The sequence below is a fragment of the Leptonychotes weddellii genome, chromosome 6 (genome assembly GCF_054177405.1).
Source record: "Leptonychotes weddellii isolate Sample4059 chromosome 6, ASM5417740v2, whole genome shotgun sequence".
NCBI classification, from domain to species: Eukaryota; Metazoa; Chordata; class Mammalia; order Carnivora; family Phocidae; genus Leptonychotes; species Leptonychotes weddellii.
In genome coordinates, this window is record NC_138374.1 from 70,825,110 (window position 1) to 70,847,144 (window position 22,035).

The following is a 22,035-nucleotide window of genomic DNA, read 5'->3' on the forward strand; positions in this document are numbered from 1 at the left end:
CAGAGTTCACCAATCTTGTCAAAAGTTCAAGCTCTCTTTACATGTATAGGTGGAAGTTCTGTGCTCCCCTCACGTTCATGAAACTGCGGAGAAGACAGATGACACAGATGCCAGATGAGATCAGACCTAAAGGAGACTGGGTAGCAATGTGAGTAAGAACGCAACCTCCTCAGTCACACCAGTGCTCCTGTTAACACTGTTACTGCGAACAGAGCATAAGGGCTCATCGCCAGAACACTGGAATGGGAGCATGTGTTTGTGATGAATATTTAGAGTTAGAATCACTCTGCTTGGGAACACTTGTAAGTACAAGCTTTTGTGCTGGGAGCTGCGGTTGCAGTGAATGTGAATGCTGGTGTGGAATGTATCAAGGATCTGAGTTTGTGAATCCTGACGGTTCAGTTTTAAAACTAGAGCACAGTGTTGTCTGCCAGAGATGCGTCGCTTGCAGAAATCCTGACAATGGCCGAGGTGCTCAAATAGGGGATGGTGATCCATGGTCCAGTCGAGCAAATTCCTTTGCAGACGTGTGTGAGGGAGCCGAGCATTGTCTACGGGGCCAGAGTCCTGGTCTCGTAAAGAGTACCCATGGGGTCCCACTGCAAACAGCTGACTCCAGCAATAAAGAATTTATTTGAAGGATATGAGGAGCTAGCTCATGAGCTCAAAAGGAAATTCAAAAACTGGACTTAGGACAGAAAGCTCCCAAAGGTTTTGTAGCAGGAATTGCTCAAGGATCTAGCTTTTATTCCTCTACTGGATTAAATGAACCCCATTTATCTTTATTTATTTATTTATTTTAAGATTTTATTTATTTGACAGAGACACAGCGAGAGAGGGAACACAAGCAGGGGGAGTGGGAGAGGGAGAAGCAGGCTTCCTGCAGAGCAGGGAGCCTGATGTAGGGCTCGATCCCAGGACTCCGGGATCATGACCTGAGCCGAAGGCAGACGCTTAACGACTGAGCCACCCAGGCGCACCGCCCCCCCCCATTTATCTTTAAATTGCCCCATTCTTGAATCCTGGAAGTGGGTGTGCAGACCCCAGGGAAAACCACTGCCCGTGGTCCTGGAGCTCTGAGAGAGGGGCCCTCCAGGAACCCTGGCTTACATGGTTGGAGAGCAAGACTAAATGCAAAAGAGAGCAGTGTATCGACCAAAGAAACGAGTATTGTGGAGAAGGTGGCTAGACAAACAAAAAGTGACAAATGACCAGCCAGTTGCAGGCAGCCGTAGGTTATGTGCTCAGCGACGGTGGTGTTCTAACTAGCGGGTGTGTGGGGAGCAGCCAGCGCTGCAGGCCTGTGGGCGGCCTCCAGGGATCCCAGATGCTCTGCTTCCCCCCGATGCTGCACTGCTGCTTGGCATGTCCAACTTTTAGCTAAGTGATCACTTCTAGTTGGTGATGTGTTTTGGTCCAGATAATGGGTATAAAAAGAACACTGGAGACTGAAGTACAATGCTGGGTTTTGTTTTATTTCCAAGGAAGGCAAACGTTTTCCTCTGACGGGCAGTTGTGGTGAAGGCCTGATCGTCCCCATTCTGGAGTCCGGTCATGCCAGGTCTGGGCTGCAACCATAATAAGAGGAGTTGGGGAGGGGCTGGACGTGCAGGGGTCAGATGTCCATGCTAAGGGCGTGCCAAGCCCTCCCCTGACCTCTCTGGCAGCAGCCTTTTGATCTTGGCAGTACTGGAGCTGGGAGAGGCTGGGCGTGCAGGGGTCAGATGTCCGCGGCTTCCTCCGTGTGCTCAGTTCTGACGGGGTCTGGCAGCCAGTCACCAGGAGGACACACGAGACTCAGAGCCTCTCTTTGACCATTTACTCTGTGAGATCCAGGGAAGGGGGACTGTCTAGCCTGGCAGTTTGTTTTTGAAGGTGGTATGTTTGTGGATCTTGGTCAGTACTGTCTGAATCCTGGTTGAATTCTCCGCATATCTGCCAAATCTCCATCTGAGGCAGGCCTGCTCTTCCGTACCCTGCATCCAGACTTAGGAGTCTCCTCCCTGGGGTACACGCAAGCACCCAGGCTCCTGCTCACCCCCGAGGGGCTTCTTTCTCTCCAGAGGGCAGTCGGTGAAGAATGCTTGTATTCACTTTTCTTTGCCAGCCTTATAGAGAAGCATTATTTTTATTTTGTCTCGGTTTTCTCTTGTTACTCTGGGAGTGAAGGTCTTTCACATCCTCCTACATTCTAGCAGAATTACAAGTCCTGTGAAGTTCATTTCCAACTTTATAGGTTTCAACCCCAGCTGTGAAACATATATATGTAATACAATTTTATATATGTATATGTATGCCGTGTATATGTGGCATTGTAGCCTTGGGCAGAACCTCTATTTCCTTGAGCACCTGTTCCCTTATCTGTAAACAGAAATCATAAACATGTACCTTGTGGGATTGTTTTAAGAATCCTATGGAAACGCTTTGGGAGTGAGGAAGTGAGTCTGGCTGCAGGCTCTCGTGTGCTTAGGGAAGTCCTCTCCGGTCTCCCATTTCTAGGCCTCCATTTCCTTGTCTGCACCATGATGGGCCTGCTGAAATAGATCTCTCTACGTTCCTGTCCCAGCTCACTAAGCTGCGCACTGTGGCAACGGCGGCCATGTTGATAGACGCAGGGCCCTTAGTTAGCGATGCGGAGCTGACTGCAGCACTCAGCTGCTGATGGGTGTCAGCCTTGGTGGATGCACTTGTTCTGATGGGCACAGGTTACCAAAATGCCATCAGATAGGCAGGTTGGAGACTCCGCATGGGCCTGATGTTTCTGTGTATTAAACGTGTTTATTTCCTTGACTCTGTTGGAGCTAGAGGTTTTCTTTGTTGTTTGCTTTGACTACCCAAAGATCTAGTACTTTCTAGAATTCCTTTTATCATCTGAGGATAGGACGGGGGATACAACCTTTTTAGTGGTTCATGGGATTAATATCTTCCCATAAATGTAGGCTCTTCTTGGTGAATACACTTGTAGAAGCCAGTCTTTTAACTAGTTCAAAATACCAGATCAGTATTGGAGTTATTTACATGAAAGCAGTCCATATAACCTACAATGAGCTGAATTTTACCTTTGAACTATTTATGGAAAGCAGGCTTATGAAATAAATATAAATCAAGATTGTTCTTTCCTGGGGCGCCTGGGTGGCTCAGTTGGTTGGGCGACTGCCTTCGGCTCAGGTCATGATCCTGGAGTCCCGGGATCGAGTCCCGCATCGGGCTCCCTGCTCGGCGGGGAGTCTGCTTCTGCCTCTGACCCTCCCCCGTCTCATGCTCTGTCTCATTCTCTCTCAAATAAATGAATAAAATCTTTAAAAAAAAAAAAAAAGATTGTTCTTTCCATGTAAGTGTGTATCATCTGTTACAGTTTATAACTGTCACATACATTATTTTGTGAAAGAAGTGCACAGCAGGCTTAAACTTCTGAGGGGGGAAAATACTGTATTTAAGAATTTTACCAAATACAGTGTGTATTATTGATGCCAGCAATAGTAAATACGTATGGTGACTTTAAAAGAGCTGTGCCCACTCAGCTGGGGGGGTCCTCGCCAGCATCCCCCATTCCTTGCTAGCCCCATAGAAAAGTGTGATTTGTATACTGTCTAGGTTTTTCTTGTATCTGACTAAATCTCTAAACCCTAGCCAGTAACCCATTTATTTTTAGTAATATCAATAAAATTCAGTAATAATTTAAATTTTTTTCATTAAAATAATTTACAATATAAGCAAAAAAGGTAGGCAGATTCTGGAGTGAGTATCGGTGAATTGCTTGTATATCATCTTCCCCATTCCGTGAACCTACTGAGTGGCCCAATAATAGTTAATATTCATCAAAGAACTAAATGCATGTGAGAGGCAAGCAAAGTCAGTGGTTTTCAAAATCTGCGCGTAGTGCATTCCTGATCCTTGATGCATATGGTGATGAGGAAATGCTTAAGTAAAGGGGACCTGCATTCAGAATCTGAGGCAAAGCGGCACGATTGGTCCCTCCGACCTTCACACGGAAGAGCAGCTCCGGTGCCCGTCAGGAAAGCCAGACCTGACAGCTGGGTCCCAGAATGGAAGATGAAAACAAAATCACACTTGCTCTCCTCGAGTAACCAGGATTGGTTCCTTCGTGCTAGGAAGATGGGCTGGAGAGAAATCCTGGGGCCTGCGTGCTGGTACGTTGGCAAGGTCTGCCATTGTCGGACCCAGCGACTTCCAGGGGCCTTCCCAGGGTTTGTGTTCTCCCTGCCATGAGGGTCTGGCATCCCCCCTTGGCACCCCTTCTGTCTTCGTGTTCTCACACATGTCCTGCCCTGCTTGGTCCCGCTAACGGTCACTTGGAACAAGCAAGCGAGCGAGGCCCTGGGCGAGAAGCAGGCTCTTTCCCCAGTGAGGAGCAGTGGCAGGATGTGCAGGAACCCTTCAGGACCACAGGGAGGCGGCCAAGGGGGAACATGGCCCCAGACTGCCAGGTGCCCGCAGGCCACAGGAAGTAGGGGTGGAAACAGGTACCCGGCTCAAGACAAAGGAGCCATGGCTGAGGTTGGCGGCTGTGCGAGAGTGGATGGAAAACAAGAACAGCAAAAGCCCGCTCCCAGCCCGGCTGGCGCACTCCCTGGGGGTACTTTGAGAAAAGGGAGCAAGTACGAAAGAAAAGAGGTCAGACCCTCCCGCGGTGACATCCTACGGTGAGCCCCCAAGCAGCCTCGTCCCCCTGAGGACATCAGGAGCCCTGCACATCTACACCCACCGTGTGGTTTTTAAGTGACTCGGACGCGGGCAAACAGCCTCTTAATCGTGGTCAGAGGGTTGCTGCTCTTCTTCCCAATTACACAGTCACAAAGCCCTCGGCAGTCCCGTGGCTAACCCACACTCTGTCACAGGCAGAAAGGACTCCGCGTTCATTTTGAGAAGTTTATTACATAGAAATAGTCCTTTGCACTCAGTATTATTAAGTGCAGAAAAGCAGTTTTAAATATATCTTAAAAAATCACAAAATATATTGATTAAGGCACTACATTCCATCTCATGTTTTCAATAAATACACTGTTCTTTAAAAGGCAGTACTGAGTACCTCTGATTAAATCAACATAGGCACTATACTAGTCAAGGCAGTTACGCTTTGCTGTGGCCATTGTGTGTAATTTACTCTCAAAAGAACTTTCAGTAGCTAAGATTAGCATTTTCTCAAAAAAAAAAAAAATCACAGTTTTCTCTTTACAGTTTAAGTCTCTTCCAGAGAGACCTAGCTATAAAAGGTACGGTTTCTTCATATATTCTTTAGCAACAAGGAATTATGTATAAAGTACAAAGATCACCTCCCAAGAAGTAAAGCCATCAGAGGTTAGATGTCTCGGCACAGCATGAGTCTTTGGAAAAGTATTTTCTCCAGCTGCACTAAGATCCGCTGGGTTTAGAAAACTCTGGACCTTCTGGCATCCAAGAAGACTGCTTCGTAAGTGCCTTCCGTGCAAGGAGCTTTGCTAAGCAACTGAGGGGGGCCAGAGGCAGCCCCTGTGTTTTACAGTGTAGACGGAGCCCCAGACTGCAGGTCAAGCGGCGGCAGCAAGCCCGTCGGGTGTCACCACTACTTTCTAACGATGCCAACTGTGAGAGTTTGTGACCGTGCTCAGCCGCTCCCGAAGCAGGCGCTAGGCATCATCTGGTGGGGACCCCTGGGAGACCGAAGGGCTTCTGGGGTCTTTTCCCCATTCCAGCAGCTTGCTAGTCTGATGGTCTGGACTGGTTTGGCCCGAAGCTGCTTCTCCCAGGACACAGTGACCATATCAAAGAGAAAAATTAACTTCCCACAACAATCCCAGATCGTCTGAACCTTGGGTGCCAATCTTTTCCTCAAAGCATCCTGTGTTCTGCAACTGAAAAATCACCGTTGAACTGGAGTTCTAGTCACAGAAGGGTGGTAAGACCTCCCTCCTTTCTTAGAAAACATAACTTTCTCAGCCGAACTAGGTTGCATAGATCCGAGGTGTGGCTTGAGCCCCTTAGGAGACGGGGCGGGAGGCAGGAGGTGAAATAGCGAGAGTCTTCATGTGAGCCACACCTCGTTTAGGGGTGAGAATTTTTTTCCCCCCTTAAGTCAGTTGTACAGAAGAGGTTGCTCAGTCTGGTTCGTGTTACTGTGTGACACTGGCAAGACTTAAGCTGGAAAATACGCTTTACTTCTTGGCAAGTAAACTTAGACACACAGTCAAAGCTTTCCGAAACCTGGGAACCTACGTAATCAGACGCAGTAGAGAACACAATTTCATTCTGAAATAACAGTACTGCTTGCACCTGCTAAGAGGTGGTCTTCATTCGGACTTTCTTTTATATATTATTGAAGTTGACTTTAAATTATAGACACAATTTTTACCTCATTATAAAACATGAAAATCGATCACTGAGAAGCAATTGTGTACAAAGCATGTAATCACAAAAATAGGAAAAAGAACCCAAGAGCACTTCGAGAAGAAACTGTGGAGCCGGAGGGCACTTAGTTGTTCTTCTCCAGGGACCGGTAATAGTCTGTCAGGATTTTCCATGCTTTGGGCGCCATGAAGCCATCTGGAGGGTTCTCTCCTTCCCGGGCCAGCTTCCTCATTCGTGTCCCAGAGATGAAGTCAAATTCGTCGTGCCTGTCACGGGGCAGCCACACACAGCTCAGAGCGGGTAAGTCACCCTGCCCCCAGAGATGCCTGCATGAGGTGACGAGTCTCAGACCCTATCTTTTCCTGCACCTTCGGGAATGGGCAGTTCTCACTAACTCTTGAGTAAAGGAACTTGCAGAAGAAAGGGGCGTGATGGCAGCCACAAGCTCCACGCTGCCTGGCCACCTACTCTGTCCACGGGCATGTCCCCTACTGCTACGCTGGCTTCCTTTCCCTTAACACCGCTCAAGGAAGACTTGTTGAAAGAGAGCTACTGATGGACCATCTACTGACATGCAGGGGCCGTGCTACGCTTCAGGGGGACACGGAACGTGTAAGACCAAGTCTCGGCCTTCTAGGGACTCTCATCCCACCGGGAGCATGTGGAGATGCCCTTCCGCAGATGGTGTACAGATGGTGATTAAAGAATCTTCCTCTGGAAACCTACCTTGCCGGGTCATAGAAGTCCATGGCTTTTTTGGCTTTGTTGTAGGCAGCTACGCGGAATGGAATGATTTCCACCGAGGTCAGGCCCGGGGCCATGCTCAAGACCTTGCCTCCGTGAGTGGGTTCATACAGGTCTTTCTTGGTCTCGGGGTGGGGCATGCCTGCAGGGTCCCGGCCCACGATGTAGAAATTGACCCCTGCAATCATCCGGGACCGACAGTGCCACTGGACCTAGGAAACATCATGCAAGGGAGATGCTGGTCACCACTGGCCAGCTCGGGGGGTCCCTGTTTACAGAGATGCCTTTGTTCTGCTGGAGTGTCTTAAGACCCCATGCTCTTCTTCACGCTCACTACATCAGGTAGGGTAGGAGCTCTAGACACGAATTCCCCCCACCTGACCCCAACTTCCTAGAACCCGAGAACTGTTCCTAGAACTGTCTCCTAATCACCCCTCCAGACAGGCAAGTGGACCAGAAACACTCAGACATGTGAATTTTACTTTCTAGTCCCTCCCTATTCAGAATAGATCACAGTTTCAAGGAAATTACAAATTCCAACATGTCTGATTATCCGACTGCCAATAATGAGCGGATTATACGAAGACATTGATTCTCGTTCAACACGACATTGGGATTTCAAAATGAATCACCCCGTCTGAAGCTCAGTGAGAAATACAGAGGATGAGGAGGCCTGGCACTGCAATCTGGTTGAAGAGAATTAATTTCTGAAACTCTGGGGTATTCCAAAGCACTGGGACCCTTCCAGTTGATCACGCTTCCCACATAATTGGTGCCATGGGACGGAGAACATCCCTGTTTGGTGGGCTTGTTGTGCTATGACAAAAGGGGACACCAAGCTTTTAGAAACGAATTCTCCTTTCTAAGGACGCTCACAGGCGTTTGTGGTGAACCAGTCAGAGTGACTGAAACTTCGGGAATTGAGTATGAGGTGCGATACGGTTTGCCCTACAGCCTCAGTCAAGCTGCATTATCCTCCTTGCTCACACGTCAGCTCCACGTTCTCAAAGGCATTGTGTAATGGGTCTGAGGTGGTGTTTCTAGCATTCTTACAAATACTAAATGGAAACATAATTAAGTTGGATAAAGAAGAGAGACTGGAAGATTCCAGAATCTGCTCATGAGAGAAAAGGATCGCAGAGACTCACTGGCTCCTCTTAAGTAAAGTCTAAGCCCCCATCTCCGAGGCCCCCAGCCCGGCCCAGGGAACCGCTCACCTCTGTGGGGCCAGCGTACAGCATTGGGGACGGGAAGATGGCAACGATGGTTGACCTGGGGTCCAGGACCCCTTCTTCCAGCACCGCCGCATGCTGCTTCATCCGCCACTCCAGGGGCACGTCGTCATCCTTGGTCCAGCCCCCCAGAGGGTGCAGCAGGAGCACGGGGTGCTTATAGCCCCGCTCCAGCAGCCTGCGGCGGGTGTCCTGCATCAGCAGAGCGTGGCCATTGTGGACGGGGTTGCGCAGCTGGAACGCGAACACCGCATCTGGGAAAGGAGCAAAGGCCGAACTGAACAAAATGCACATTGTCGCTCGTCCGCAAGCACAAGAAAGAAAATGCAGGGGGAGCTCCCCTCTGCTTGCTAGAATGTTTAATAAAGCCAGTTAGATCTTGAATTTTAAAAGGAAGGGGTGGCCTGGCTGGCTCAGTCAGTAGATCATGTGACTCTTGATTTTGGGGTTGTGAGTTCGAGCCCCATATTGGGTATAGAGATGACTTAAAAATTTTTTTAAAATCTTGAAAGAAAGGAAACAGCAATGTTTATTGTTCAGAGTATTCACTATGCCCACTTGCTTTCGAAAGTCATCTGGAGAATCCACCTGGGTCTTTGGGGGTTACTTGGTTACTCCAAAGGCACCCACCAGACCAGACAGGACACACAGGCAGGAAGCCGTAATGGGAGAGCCTGCCTCGGAAATGAAGCCATCTATTACCAGGGCCTCTGCCGCCAAGCACCACTCAGTCCCCATGTCACCCTCTGCTTCAGGCTCGCTCCCCTAGGGGGTGAGCAACGACCAGCGCCATCTGGGGCCTGGGAAAAGTTTTAACAACCTAAAGACGTAAAAACATATTTCACCTTCATTGTAAAAAAAATCTTCAAAACTACTACACTTAGTGACAGGCTCCTGACAGCCTTCATTTCCTTCTAGTTATGAAAGAAATACCCATCATGGAAAACGTGGGGAATCCAGAAAAGCCCCAAACAGGATATAAAAACCACTTATAATCCCACCATTACTTTTTCAAAAATTTATAAAGTGAAAATCTTCCCGCCCCTTGGTCTACCTCCATCCCCAAGAGGCACCTGTCACCTGCGGTTTGGGGCGTGTGCCCCAGAGACTTCTGCTTCTAGACACACAAGTAGCTTAGGGTTTTAAGAACAATTACTGTATTTTGTTTTCCAAAATTACGCTGTAGAGATTGTTCTGCAATTTGTGTTTTTGCTGAATAAATACACTTTGGGTATTTTTCTGTGTCTGTGCCTATTTTTAACTGCTGCATCCTATTCCAATATGTGGATGTACTTCAACTTTCTAAATTGCTCCAGTCCGTATCAATACACACATCCATAGAGGTCTCCAGCTTTTTGAAACTATAGACATGGCAGACTCCTGGTATCTCGAATTCTATAATCAGAGGGTGGGGAGGAGGACTGACAAAGGCACACAAGGCAGTCTACGTACCAGCGTTCATTTCTTTACATTTCTGCTTGAGCTCCAGAGGCGTCAGGCGGTACTGGTCCAGCCCGTCATTCCACCTTATTCTCTCCAGCACCTGCAGGTCTCCACCCACCAGCCAATCCCCACTTTCCATCACCATCTAGAAAGACCATGAGTAAAGTTGTTGGAGATGAGTGTCGACTTCTAGTTTATCTGAAAACCATTTTCTCCTAGACCGAACTTGGGTTAATCCTGAAGAACCGCCTTCCATTCTTAAGCATTTGTAACACAGTATTTCTCAAACTTTTTGGTCTCTCAACCCTTTTATACTTTTCTTTTTTTTGAAAGAGAGAGAGAGAGCTGGGGAGAGGCAGAGGGAGAGAAAGAATCTCAAGCAGACTCCACACGCCCAGCGCTGAGCAGGGAGTCCGGCTTGGGGCTCGATCCCACGACCCTGAGATCATGACCTGAGCTGAAATCAAGAGTCAGATGCTCAACTGAGCCACCCAAGCACCCCATCATCAAGAACATTCTTAACTGAAGCCGGCCCTGTTTTTACTGCAAGTGCTTGGTGTTGAGGGGACCACCCAAGTTGAGCCAGGCATCTTGAGTCCGAGGGGCCAGAAGTTTCGCCCACGTTGCTCTAGCATGGGCAGTACAAATGTCAGCCCCGTGAAGACAGCACAGGATGTCTCAGCATTACGAAGGCAGTTTTGAGACTGGGGTTCTGTGGAAAGGTCTCGGGACCCCCAGTGTTCTGCGAGCCACTCTCTGAGAACCACCGCCAGCACATCCCTAATACAGCCTGATGTGCCTTAGACTGTTTTCAGTAAGGACCCAAAATAGAGAAGCTGGGGGAAATCAGGCAAGTTGTTTTCTACCGGTTCATTATTGCTGAGCACAGTTTCTAAGGAAACTCTGGAAAGAAGCATCCTTTGTTACCTCTAATTTGAAAACAAAAGAAAATGTCCAAAGAGCAGCAATATGTTGCCAAATCCACATCCAAGGCTAAGCACAGACTAAGTAGCTAAAACCTTATTTTTCTCAAATAATCTTTGACAAGGGCACCAGGACCACTCGATGGGGCAAGAAGTCTCTTTGGCAAACAGTGTTGAGAAAACTGGATATCCACATACAAAGAGAAAGAGTTAGAGCCTTATTTTATACCCTGTAAAAAAATTCACTCAAAATGGATTAAAACCTAAATGTAAAATCTAAAACTATAAGATTCTTAAAAAAAACCACAGAGGTTACTGTTAACACCCTCGCTTGTCAATACCCAGTCTCTGTTGAAGTGACTTCCGGGGACAGTGAGGAACAGAAAATGCACACCTTGACAAGGAACCACACGCTTCCTCTCCCAGCCTGTCTTTTGGGATGGAGCACACAGCCGGGGAGGCAGCCCTATTTCTGGGGAGGGGCTGAGTGAGGGGAGTCTGGGGGGGGTGTGGGTGGAGCTCAGCCATCCGGCCTGGGGCACCCTCCTGGTATAGGACAAGGCCAAGCAGAGAAGGAAAGAGGGTTCATGGCAGGTCGAGAGCCAACTCTTCACACAGCACCATGTTCTGGTGGAGAATTTAAATTTGAACCTGACCTTCTGGGTTATTCTTAACGTAGAAGGACAGAACATAGTTTATCTAAGAGTTTGTTAGTTCGATAGGTAACTTTTAAATATGGTATGTGGGCTTTCATTTGCCCTGGACCCCACAAACGTGAGGGGTGAGCCTGGCGGGAAGGGTGGTTACAGCAACGGAAAGGAAAAACACGGCTGTGTGGGATGGAGGGAGGAAAATCACTTACTAAGAATACTGTCAAATCCCCATACCTGTGCATTTGCTTTCTCCTCCTTGCCCAGAGTTGGGCGATGGATAAAATGTGGACACTTACCCCAAATCCCTAGGAGTGCAGTAACTCATGCTGGACGCTAGGGGTCCACCCTATATTGTTCTGTTGGTGAAGGCGCCATCTCTCCAGTTTGGTTCACAACTCAGCCTAAAAAATGTGTCTATCTGATGAGCAATGCTGAACTATGCTTCTGGCATTTCTGAGATGGGGAGAAGCAAAGGGCATTTCTCTCCCCAAGATGGCCCAACTGTCCCCAGAATGTAGCTCTCGCTACCAGGAAGGGAGGTTCCGTGGCTCTGCGCCATTTCCCAGGCTTTGTGGCCTAAGGGCCCCCAGCTCCTTTTGTGCCTCCTGCTAAAGGCAGGCGGGGGGACACCGCTGGAGAGTCTGCAGACCTGGGCGCACGGACAGAAATGAGGGACGGGCTTTCGGAGAGTCGAAGGAAGTGTGAGAGGGCATCCGCGCTTGGAATCACAGGCAACAGCAACGCAGAAAGGAGGAGCGGGTGAGCTCGGACCCTAGCACGAAGACGAGGCGGCTGCTCTGAGGAGCCCCACAGACACAGCCTGGGGAGGAGGCGGGGTGCATGGGCTGGAGCGGGAGCAGCTGCTGAGCGTGGGGAGGTACACTCGTCACAATGGAAAGGGAACAGGGAGGGGGCAAGAAACCAGGAGGAAGTGAGAAATGGCAGGTGTTCGGGAAAACAGGGTCACAACGAAAGGGTTCAGAGATGAGGCTCAAGAGGCAGAAAACTGAGGCGGTCCCCGTGGAGAACATCCCTTCATCTCTGTGCTGTCCGGTAGAAAGGACAGGACTTCACGCCTCGTTTGCAGACGAGAGAAGCGGCAGCGCTCAAGGACGCACAGGCACTGCCAGATGCCAGGACACGGCGCCCAAGACCCCCCCAAGCCAGGCTGCTCCTCCCACTGCACCTGCTGCCTCCCCTGAGCTCTGCCTGCAGGGTGAGCCCGGCCCAACAAGACAGCCCTTCATCTCCTGAGCTGGCAGAAGGCTGAGCAGGTGGCAAAACTGGAAGAGCTGGGGCCGCACAAGGGCAGTCTGGGCGCATAAAGGCGGCACACCCCGTCACGCGGGTCAGGGGGAGGAAGGAGGAACGGGGTGGCAGCCTGGGGAGGTGGCAGGGGTGGGAGGAACAGTGTCTGGGTTGAGGGACCAGCATGTGCAGGAGCAGGAGAGGACAACACGCTGGCCCGCTCTGCAGCATGACCAGCCAGGGATGGGTCGGGCAGGATGCACCAGCTGCAGGACGGACAAGGCCAAGCCGGAGTCAGGCAGGACACAGCGGGGGAACAGATGCCCTGGCCCAAGGTGGAACAGAAAAGTGCCCAACGTCAAGCCAGCCGTGGGGAGGGGGTGGATCGCCAGGACCCAGCAGCTGAACCAACACGGGAGGAGGAAGACGCCCAGGATTTGGCCACGGCCAGATGGGGGTGAGGTGCTTGCAGGTGGAGCCAGCCCGGAAAGAGCCCCGAATACTTCTCTAACGCCAGGATCCCAACCTTCACAGATTCACAAGGAGCGCTCAGCGCCAACCCCCAGAACTGACCCAGCCAAGTACTCCCAGGGCCACTGGAAATGCAACAAGGCCCACGCCACTTTTGGAAGGGGTTACTTTGGGGGGAAAAAAAACACCTTTCAGTGTAAATTTCACTGTAAATTTCAAGGTGCTAAAAAAGGGGCAGTGAAAAGTCCCTTCCCTGTAAACGGTGCGTGTGGTGCCCCCGGCAAACGTGCGTCACACTCTGGGTGTGGTGTGTATGCTGAGTGCCTTCCTCTGTCAGGTTAACCATGGCCCATTTCTCGCCATTAGCTCACTGGGAATGTTTGCAGAGTCCCTCTGACGACCTCATGGGACAGTCACTGACCAGATGACCAAGACCACGAGTCACAGCACCACGTTCCCTGGCTTCTAAGAAATTCTGAGCTCCACTGCCAACAAGATGAAGTAATTCTCGAGAGCTTCCTCAGGTGTTTCTTTTAGGACTACCACAGTGGATGTGGACAGCAGGCCCCAAGAGGGGACGTCTCTGGTACAGGGAGATGCAGGGTCACTCTTCTCTCTCCGGGTCACTGACGGAAGATCAGAACCCATCACGAGACCATGAGGACCAGGGAGTAGATGAAACAGAGGCAGGATCAAGATGCTCATCTACAAGGTGGATGATTGTGTCCATCAAATGAGAAGCTGCTTTGCTCATTCACTTCTTGTGTTTAGAGGCCTTGAAAAAGCCCCTCCTCCCTTGCAACATGTCACAACTGAAACAAACGAAACCAAACCAACATCCGCCCAACCAATTCCAGTAGGCTCATTCAAACATCTTTTGTAGGGGCACGGGGCTGGAAGAGATCCTGGGGTTATTTTGAGTCTGGCCCCTCCTTTTATACAGCTTTTTAAAATTTCAACCCAAATGCTCTCATCCTGGGCAAGGGATGGCTTTTGCATTCAATCTCACATACTTTCCTTTATGGGAAACAGACCACACCCAGCAATTCCATGAGACTCTCCACCCCCACCAAGCAGAAGTTGTGAAAGAATCTGAGGAGGTTTAGCCTATTTTGCCTTTAGGCGGGATAGACTCAAAACAATCCTAATCAGATGAACGCATTTTTCAATCTTAAAATATCCACTGATGACAATGTGCTCTTTCCCTCTGGAGACTCTAACGCCATCTGCTCTGCACTGATTTTTGTTTACTAAGAGGATGTCACTGACCACGAGGCACGCACTCCGAGTCTCTCTCCAGTGGTCGGTTGGACCCACTCTGGATGAGGAATGCGCTTCCCGTGAATTTCCAAGATGGAGAGTGCCACAAGTTCTAGCTATGGCTCTGATTTCTGTCCTTTACTCAAGATGCCAGACTCAATGATCTACCCAGTCCAGTTGTTTCCCATTTAGCGGAGGGAGCCAGCCATCACAGCATCTGAGGACTCACTGAATCATTCAGAGCAGCCCCCGAACACAAAAGACACTTCTCTGCCCCTATCTAAAGATCTCCGAAGGCACAGCCTGCAAGACCTGCCCTAGAAATGCATTCCTCAGGCGGTGCCTGGGGGACTCAGTTGGTGAAGGGTCTGACTCGACTTCAGCCAGGTCATGATCTCAGGGTCACGGAATCAAGCTGCTCGTCTTCGGGCTCCACGCTCAGCACAGAGTCCGCTTGAGTTTCTCTCCTTTTAGCCTCTGCCCCTCCCCCTGCTCATGCGCGCGCGCGCGCGCTCTCTCTCATAAATTGATTTTAAAAAAAGAAATGCATTCCTCTATCTGACCCTGGTGTTTCTTTTAAGTCCTTCGTGAAGGAATAAAAAGGAATGATTTTTGTCCTAAACTGAAGATCAAGAAAGCCCTTCCAAAGGTCTTGCTACTTACTTTGATATGGGGGTGTTTTGCACACATTGTCCCCCATACACGGGAACAACGCTCCTCCTTTCTATGTTCGTAGAATTCAGGGTCTCGTAAGATAGCCACTCTCCGTCCACCATATGTCAGGACAAACTCACTGCGCCCCTCCAGCCGCGTCTTATCGTCCGCAGAGACAGGCAGTACAATGGGGATGCTCATGTTGATCACTCCGTCTATAGAAAGAACCACGTGATGAGTGAGTATGGGATGCAAGGTGTGCCGTCCTTGAAGGATGACTCAAATGTGCACAACGTCCATTCCAAACATCTCCTGCAAAGGCCAGGAAGGCCTAAATCCAACATGGTTGTGTTGGCTGCAACCAATTTCCTGAGAGTCTACGATGAGAAGCCCTCGAGAGGCTTCTCAATACCAGAGATGGGGCATTTGTGAAAAGTGGGCTGAGTTTCAAATCACGGAGGTGGCTTCAGTGAGTGATCTAATCTGGGGGATGAGAAGGGGGCATCTCCCTTTGAGGTCCCGTTTGAAAGCTTGGTCCTGACCTCAACATACCAGAGAGTTTAAAATCTTTAAAAACCCAATTACACACAATGAAGGTTGGCCAAACAAAAGCCTCTAGTCTTTCTTGGAAACAAACCTTGTAACAACATTGGCAAATCTCTTATATTATCTATTTAGGCTCTAATTGTGGTACCAACACACTGAATTGGAAAAAAAAAAAAAAATCAGGGCGCCTGGGTGGCTCAGTTGATTAAGCGACTGCCTTAGGCTCAGGTCATGATCCCAGGGTCCTGGGATCGAGTCCCACATTGGGCTCCCGGCTCAGCGGGGAGCCTGCTTCTCCCTCTGACCCTCTCCCCTCTCATGCTGTTTCTCTCTCGCTCGCTCTCAAATAAATAAATAAAATCTTTAAAAAAAAAAAAATCAGACAATTAACATTAAGGGGTAGGACCCCAAAGAAGGAGTCCTCTTGATGTCTGTTTCCTGTGGTCTGGGCATGGCATCACCTTTAAATGGTATTGAAAAGACTTCTCTGGGATCACAGCCCTTGCTAGCTCAACTGCAGTTGAGAACCATCAGTCAAAAAACACGGACGAGGTAAACCATAGAAAGTGGATTTATAGAGCTCATGCACTTTGGAGAGTGAGCTCCTCTCCCCTTTACGCTAAGTGTCTTACTTTAAAGGGAATTTAAGTAAACTGGCATTCTGGTTTCTCAGGATACAAAACAACAAACTGGAGGGTATGGGATGTGCTGTTCAGAGAATTTCTCATCCCATCTTCAGCTACAACACATGCCTAGGACCAGCTTGATCTCAAAGGAAGAGGCAAGAGAATTACTTAAAAGCTGACCTAGAAACTGTGAGGGCTCATTTTATGTGTCTACTTGGCCAGGCTGCAGTGCCCAGATATTCAGTCAAACGTTGTTCTAGAGGTTTCTCTGAAGGTATTTTTAAGATGAGATGAACATTTAAGACAGTAGACTTGGGGTAGAGAGTGTCCTCCATAAGGTGATAGGCCTCATAGACTCAGTTGAAGGACTCAACAGAAGACCGACTTTCCAGGAAGAAGAGGGAGCTCCGCTCACAGACTTTGAACTTGAGCTACAAGTCTTCCCTGGGTCTCTGGCCTGCCAGTCTACCCTGTGGATCTTGGACTTGCCAAGGCTCTGCAACTGTGTGAGCCAATTCCTTAAAATCAATCTCTCCCTCTGTTTCTCTGGAGAACCCCGACTAATAAAGAAATCAAAAGTAAAGTCATGGGGGGCTCCTCCTGTGTGGGGCCAACAACCCCTCAGGGCACCATTACGTTAGAGCTCAGCTCAATAACTGGCAATAACTAGTGACGATGATGTCACTTTGTAAAGCTGGTGTTTAACACATTTTTAGAAGTGAATATGAAGTTATTTGGGGTTTCTTAGAAGGACATTTTTTAAATGTTTTCTAGAGAAAATGGTTAAAAGATGTAGTTATTTTTCAGTTTGGGGCTTCAAAGATTACAGTTGGGCTTTCTGGAAACATGTAATTTCTTAATGAGGCCAGATAATGTAAAAGAAATGAGCCAGCTGTGTCCCCCCCTTCTGTGGGGGCGCCTGACATCCACCAACTATGTCCGTCTCTCTACTATAGTCACACATGAGAAAACGGGGCACGCCGTCAGTGGACAACACTGAACAAGATTAGGGAGATCTGGGGGGATTCCCAAGGTCAAGACTCAGAAAGGAACCAGAGCACGTGAATAAGGAAAACAGTCAACTCCATAGGAAACAAATGCGGTTATTTATGGATTTGAGGAAATGTCCCACAAATTAATGAAGTCTTTTAAACCTAACCTTCAAAATCCAACATTTGGAATGCCTCTGATGGGGTTAAAGATCTGAGATCGGAGTCAGCTGTGAAACCCATCTCCGGGCATATCACTTTGCAACTTCTACATACTCTCCAAAGTTACTAGAGTGTAAAGAATGTCACAGGATAGAGATAGCAACTGCAGGGGACAAAGAAATCCTGTCTGTCAAAATCCTCTGACCCCCCCCCACCCCCCACCCCACCGCCAGTGCCCCGGGTAGCCCTTGTAAACCACAAGTAAGCTATCTGCACAGGAAGTCATGGATTTTGACATTCAAGTGACTCCTTTGTTTCAAAGCTCAGGCATTCTGTGGGCTCAGTTCACCTCTGGGCTCAGTTTCCCCACTTGAGAGATGGGATAATGAATAATCCGTACCTCCCTGGGTTGCTGGGGGTGGTACCGTACAGCCCTTTATCATTGGAGGTGTGTCATCCAAGATCATGAAACCCACCCCGCAGTCTAGGCTAGCCAAGTGGAACGCCTTCAGGGGTGCTGATGATCTGACTAGAAACCATGTGTTCTGTGGGTTACTGACCACACTGCTCACAGTGACCCGACCAAAATCAAGTAAACCAAAACGCAAACCAACACCATTTTCCTGTGGCAGTTGCCTCCTTTGGTCCACTAGTTTCCTGCCTGAGGTAGCCTTGCACCCATGTTCCTCTTGGCCTTGAGGGAAACCCTGCCCTGGGGAAAGAGCCCTTCCTGATGGGTGGTCGAGAGCCAATCTGGGGGGGGGCAGTGGGGAGGAAGACGAGTTCCACTGAGTAATGATGCCAACCGACCGCATCTACCCGGAGCTACAACTCCACACAGGATGAGCAGCTTGGCCTAGCACCTCCCTCAACTCTTCCACTATGGGAACTCATCCGACAGTGTCACGTTCTGCTGAGGCATCCTCCATGGCTTTCAGCACCAACTTGGGCTTTCAGCCTTTCCCACTGTGTGCCACAGCTCTGGGGAGATCTCTCTTACAGCGGGCTGCCTCACTTTGCAAAAGAGCGTTGTGTGCTGAGTCCACGGTTAGTCTAACACACAACTTTTGCATAGGACTCTTCCTAAGCAAAAATGAAATCACTATTGCTTAACTAGGCTTTTTTTTTTTTAGTTGCAGGACTAGAATTCAGTGATTCATCACTTACATACAACACCCCGTGCCCATCATAACAAGTGCCCCCCTTAATGCCCATCCCCCACCCACCTCCCTCCAGCAACCCTCAGTTTGTTCTCTATCATTAAGAGTCTCTTATGGTTTGCCTCTTTTTTTCCCCCCGTGTTCATCTGTTTTGTTGCTTAAATTCCACATTTGAGTGAAATCCTATGGTAATTGTCTTATCTTTGACTTCTTTCAATTAGCGTTATACTCTCTAGATCCATGCACGTCATTGCAAATGGCAAGATCTCATTCTTTTTTATGGCTGAGTAATATTCCATTATATATGATGTGGTATACACCACATCTTCTTTAGCCGTTCATCAGTCATTGGACACTTGGGCTGTTTCCATACTTTGGCTATTGCAGATAATGCCGCTTGAAACATCGGGGTGCATGTGCCCCTTTGAATCCGTATTTTTGTATTCTTTGGGTAAATACCTAATAGTGCAATTGCTGGATCATAGGGTAGTTCTATTTTTAACTTTTTGAGGAACCTCCATACTGTTCCAAAGTGGTTGCACCAGTTTGCATTCCCACCAACAGTGCACGAGGGCTCCCCTTTCTCTACACCCTCGCCAACACCCGTCGTTTCTTGGGGTGTTGATTTTAGCCATTCTGACATGTGTGAGGTGGTATCTCATCATGGCTTTGAGCTTAACTAGGCTTTTTAAAGGGAAAACAACAATGATGAAAACAACACCAAAGATAAATGATAGCTTCAGTTTTACCTTTCCATTCTGGTAGAATGCAGAAGTTTACAGTCATAACAACGTGTATATTTATTCTCAGTTCTATAACTATCAAATCACCATAGCCTGAAATTAAATTCATGCATAATCACACCACAAAATACAATCATGCACAATCCAACCAGGTGCATCCATTTAAATTGCATCTAAAATCGATTTATCCCTTGATTAAAAATGTTTCATAAATGCAGTAGAAAAAAATTCTAGATTCGTGAACTAAATGAGGACCAGTAGAAGTAATTAGCGGAAAGGATCACAATTTTTTTAAATCTCAGGGACAAAATGTACAACAATAATTTAGAAACAAGTTTACTTTTGTCAGCCAAATAGGACATTATAAACAACAGCTGCATCTGATCCAGAAATTTCCTGTTATTTGGACTGTGATCAACAGAAGAATGTAGCATTATTATTCTATTATAACTGATTGGATCATGAACTGTTAATTCCAACTGGATCATTTGGATTTTTTTAATTATGTTCTTAACCATTTCTAATTAATGTAACTATCTAATTGTAATAATTTAACTACTTGGAAAGTTGAAATACATACCAGGAAGGACCATGCCTAGAGAAATACAAACACAATTAAGAAACATGTTTTCAGCTTTCCACCAAAATAATCTTAAAGCAACAATGTCAAGGAACAGGTTCCTATTACAAAACGTCACACATATAACATATAAATATACTGTGCTCTTTGCTACTGCTCTAAAGAATATATAACAGCAAAAGGCTTCTGAGACCAGAATTTGTACTGAATGATGTTCAGTGCAATCCAGAAGCATTACTCAGATGATTAACTGTTTTGAAATAATTGTAACACATGTCAGCAGCACCTCCAGCTTCAGCAAAAAGTTGTCTCTTACACAAATATGTGATGTTATAACTATTGTCCAATGGTTCCAAACCAGGCTCTGCTAGGTGTAATAGCAAACTGCTCTAGAACATTCTAGAATTCCAGATGTTTAGAGGACACGAAAGTCTACCTAGCAGAACAAGGACAAGAACTACAGCCAGGATAACTTGGATTTGAAGCCAGGCTTCAGGTGAGTTACTTAACCTTTCCAATACTTATTTCCTCATATGAGCAAAGTATCTTCACAGTAGTGTTACTGGATTAAATGTGATATCCTGTGTCAAATGCTGGGGTCAGAACACATTAGGTGCCGGATAAATGCTGGTGGTACCTATGGAAAGCCCTCAAGCCCCCCTTGGCAACTCAGAGCTGCGAAGGACTTGTCATCAAATGGTCAAGTCTCATGAGGCCACCATGTCGTGACTCTCCTTGGAAGCCACCAGTCAAGAACATGAGCTTGAGGTTCCATTTTTTAATTAGGTGAGATATTTATGACTGGAGGGTCTCTGACAACCTCCAAACTACATATCCAGTGAAAAATAAAGTGATATAATAAACCAATGAAAGTAGAACCTTGAATGATAGAGGGAGTAACTCCTGTTGTGTAATCATCAGAAACACTTCAAAAAAAAAAAAATTTTTTTTTTTTTTTTGGCTTTTGGACTGAGCAGACCGAGTTTTTTTGTTTGTTTCTTTGCTTTGTTTTGCTTTTTAATTTAAGGGGAAATGTGAACTTTTGAGAAAATTAAAACCAACCAAGTATTTTTGGGAGACGTGGTCCAAATTAAAAAATATATATATATTGCCTGCAGAATGCAGGTGATCAAGGGATGTGCAATTGTTTGATGGCAGATGACAGTGGCTACATGTCTGTGGCTCCAGAAATTTCATATTTTCAGTCAGTGGTGACTCATGACTTTCATGAACTGATTAAAATTAAATGGTATCCATATGAATGAGATCTTGTTCGACCTTCTGAGATACACATATATCGCTTTTTGGAATTTAACTGTATCTACACAGCCCAAAAGCCATCAAGGGGAGCTCTCCCCGGAGACTCATGGTATGGTAAGTGGCTTCCTCCTGACATGCTCAGGGCTGCTCTCCAGGTGGGAGGGAGGCCAAGTCCACCCCTTACACAGCAGCAGCTCCATTTTCATCTGCTATATATACTGCGTCAGAGTTCACGGACATACAAATGATCTGGCTTAAAAAAAAAAAAGGCTAAGGGGCGCCTGGGGGGGCTCAGTCGGTTGAGCGTCTGACTCTTGGTTTCAGCTCAGGTCATGATCTCAGGGTCATGGGATCGACTCCCTTGTGGGGCTCCTTGCTCAGCGGGGAGTGCAGCCCCTGCCCATTCACTCCAGCCACACTGGATAATATAAGAGATTTGCCAATGTTGTTACAAGGTTCGTTTCCAAGAAAGTTGGCTTAAGCCTCTCCCGCCCTCTCCCTCTCCCCCTCCCCCCTGCGCTCTCTCTCTCAATAAATAAATAAAATCTGGGCGCCTGGGTGGCTCAGTCGTTAAGCGTCTGCCTTCGGCTCAGGTCATGATCCCAGGGTCCTGGGATCGAGCCCCGCGTCGGGCTCCCTGCTCGGTGGGAAGCCTGCTTCTCCCTCTCCCACTCCCCCTGCTTGTGTTCCTGCTCTCGCTGTCTCTCTCTGTGTCAAATAAATAAAATCTTTAAAAATAAATAAATAAATAAATAAAATCTTAAAAAAAAAAAAAAAAAGGCTTGACAACCACTGATATGGGGAGAAGAACCACTGTACTAGGGTTCAGGAAATGGGCTGTACTATCTGTCCCCGAAAGCTCATATCTGTCTTCATTACCACTCTATCTCCAGCTGCTAGAACAAACCTTGGCATATGAGGACTCTCGATAAATATTTGTTGGCTGACGGATGAACATCTTATCTGCGCTACTTCCAGACTGATGTAACTATGGGG

The 22,035-nt window shown here is 47.7% G+C and overlaps 1 protein-coding gene across 1 annotated transcript in view; it reads right to left on the reverse strand.

The window, feature by feature from the left end:
- Positions 1–4,876: 4,876 nt before the first annotated feature.
- PAPSS2 (3'-phosphoadenosine 5'-phosphosulfate synthase 2) overlaps positions 4,877–22,035 on the reverse strand; it is a 67,202-nt gene continuing 50,043 nt past the window's right edge. The window contains exons 8-12 of the mRNA XM_031027358.2: positions 14,983–15,188; positions 9,774–9,909; positions 8,307–8,575; positions 7,072–7,301; positions 4,877–6,611 (exon numbers count right to left, since the gene is read on the reverse strand). Coding sequence (XP_030883218.2) covers positions 6,470–6,611; positions 7,072–7,301; positions 8,307–8,575; positions 9,774–9,909; positions 14,983–15,188 — 983 coding nt within the window. The 3' untranslated portion in view covers positions 4,877–6,469. The remainder of the gene's footprint in view (positions 6,612–7,071; positions 7,302–8,306; positions 8,576–9,773; positions 9,910–14,982; positions 15,189–22,035) is intronic.